Below are 2295 nucleotides of genomic sequence, written 5' to 3' on the forward strand. Positions count from 1 at the left end.
AAACAGTCAAATGACCTTCCAGGGACTGTGCAAAATATGGAGCTTTTCAAGAATGTGCACATCATATTTTCACATGAGCCATGCTTAATCTGCTCCGTATTGTTTCAATTTTAGGACATGTGCTGCCGGAGAGAGCACAAAGCCCTTCCTTTGTATGTGGGTATCGATGAGTCATGGGTGAGGCTTAGCCCGGTTACATCCAACTAATCTAGTTTAGACTCAGAGGTTTCAGTTGAATGGCTTCTTTGTGAAGCAGGATTTGAAAATGTTTTAAAACCTTGAGGTAGAGAAGCAAGCAGCTTGGGAGATGTTCGTTATTATGGGGAAGAGATCACTTCAGGGCCAAGGGCAAGTTGGTGCCCACTACTCCGGAAGGATGATAGAGGACCATTTGCTACCTCAGAAAAGGTGCTACATGGGACATAAACAGACCTCAGGGTACAGATCCGGTAACAAAGAAGAAGGGAAACTCTGATCTTTTCCTGCAACATTCTTTGAACCTCTCTGACAGTTTAGAACAATGTCAACTAATATTTGCTTGAGAAAAGGGCTTCAAAGGATAATTTAGGCTTAGGCTAAGTTATGCTTAGCCTATGAATGCTTAGGCTAAGTCTAAGCCAAAATGTGGGTTCTACATAACGTTTGAAGTGTGGGGGAAGGGTCGCTTTGCTCACTATGTGTGTGGCTAAAGCTAGGAGGCCCAGCTGCAGAGCAGAGTACTGGTGCTTTGGGAACAATGGCTGAGCACCTGAGCATATGTACGTGAACTAAAAAAAAAAATGTTACTTTGAAGTCTAAGTATGGATGACCATGGAGACTGAGGGATCTGAACCAGCAAGGGCATCCTACTACCAAAGGTCAGTCATTACTGGAGGGCAGGATCAGTTTCCATAGCAACAATGCAACAATGGAATCAAGGGAAACAACTGAATGATTAGAATGTCCTTTTTTTCCTCCTTCTGACTTATAAAAGAGGATCGTCTTCCTTGCACTTTGGAACTTCTTACATTCTTTAAAATTCAAGGAGAAGGGTCTAGGACTGAGGTCCCCAACCCCCAGGCTGCAGACTGCTACTGGGTCCATGGCCTGTTAGGAACTGGGCTGCACAGCAGGAGGTGAGTGGCTTCATCTCTATTTACGGCCACTCCCCATCACTCACATCACTGCTTGAGCTCCAACTTCTGTCAGATCAGCCACTGTCTCCCATCAGCCCCAGATGGGACCATTTAGTTGCAGGAACACAGCTCAGGGCTCCCACTGATTCTACATTATGGTGAGTTGTATAAATATTTCATTATATATTATAATGTAATAGTAATTCTGAAATAAAGTGCACAATAAATGTAATGCACTTGAATTATCCTAAAACCATCCCACCTGATCCATGCAAAAACTGTCTTCCATGAAACTGGTCCCTGACGGCAAAAAGGTTGGGGACCGCTGGTCTAGGAGATAGCCCCCAGGGTATGGTACAAGAGTTTCTCCTAAACTGGACATTTCAAGACCCAAATAACTAATTAGAAGTATCAAGGATGTGATTTTATTTTTATCCCAAGCATAGGGGTCATACTTGGAATGAAATGGACAATGTTGAGATCCCTAAGGATAAGGGTCTTAAATGTCCTGAGGAAAAGAATCCTGCATCCTTTGCGACTTCTGACGAGGCCAGCCTTTTGCTTGATTGCTGGCACGTGAAGTGGACTGCCTCGCTGCCATTCCGCCACTACCTGAACCAGACTAGGAACTCTCCCCTGATGCATAGGATGCAATAGCTATAATCATCTTATACTCCAATTTAGTATCAACTAGTCTTTTAATGGGTACACTTACATGTTAGAACCATTAAAAACAGCATAATCTTCTGCTGTCCATCCCCGGTAATTTTTTGCAAAGACATCAACACTTTGCTGGAGAAGAAGACTCACTGTACTTGATGATCCACAACGTACAGCGAGCATGAGTGGTGTTCTAAAACGACAGAGAGATAACTTCGCCCTTAGGAACTTTCATAAAGTTACTTAAACAACTAATATGATGTACTTTACCAATTCACTATCTCGCCTGTCTGTGTAGAATTAACCATTTACATGTACTTACAGACATAAGCATCCCGGGTGCTCAAGTGTTCACTGTTGTAAATTACCACTGAGGCTAAAAGAAAGAGACAAAACAAAGCCTCCTGTCTCCCTGGGGTACGGCATAGTAAAACTTGCTAATTTATAGTCCTTTGATGGGCAAGAAACGATGCTGAGATCACTTATCTAAAATAGGCCCAGATTTAAATGGAGAATTCTC

The 2295-nt window shown here is 42.9% G+C and overlaps 1 protein-coding gene across 1 annotated transcript in view; it reads right to left on the reverse strand.

Moving 5' to 3' along the window:
* Window positions 1–1830: 1830 nt before the first annotated feature.
* Window positions 1831–2295, reverse strand: part of LOC105826054 (POTE ankyrin domain family member A-like) — a gene marked incomplete at its 3' end in the record, with an annotated part of 13916 nt that continues 13451 nt past the window's right edge. The window contains exon 6 of the mRNA XM_012663966.1: window positions 1831–1968. Within this exon, the coding sequence (XP_012519420.1) occupies window positions 1831–1968 (138 nt within the window). The remainder of the gene's footprint in view (window positions 1969–2295) is intronic.

Source organism: Propithecus coquereli, unplaced genomic scaffold (genome assembly GCF_000956105.1).
Source record: "Propithecus coquereli isolate 6110/MARCELLA unplaced genomic scaffold, Pcoq_1.0 Scaffold848, whole genome shotgun sequence".
NCBI lineage: Eukaryota > Metazoa > Chordata > Mammalia > Primates > Indriidae > Propithecus > Propithecus coquereli.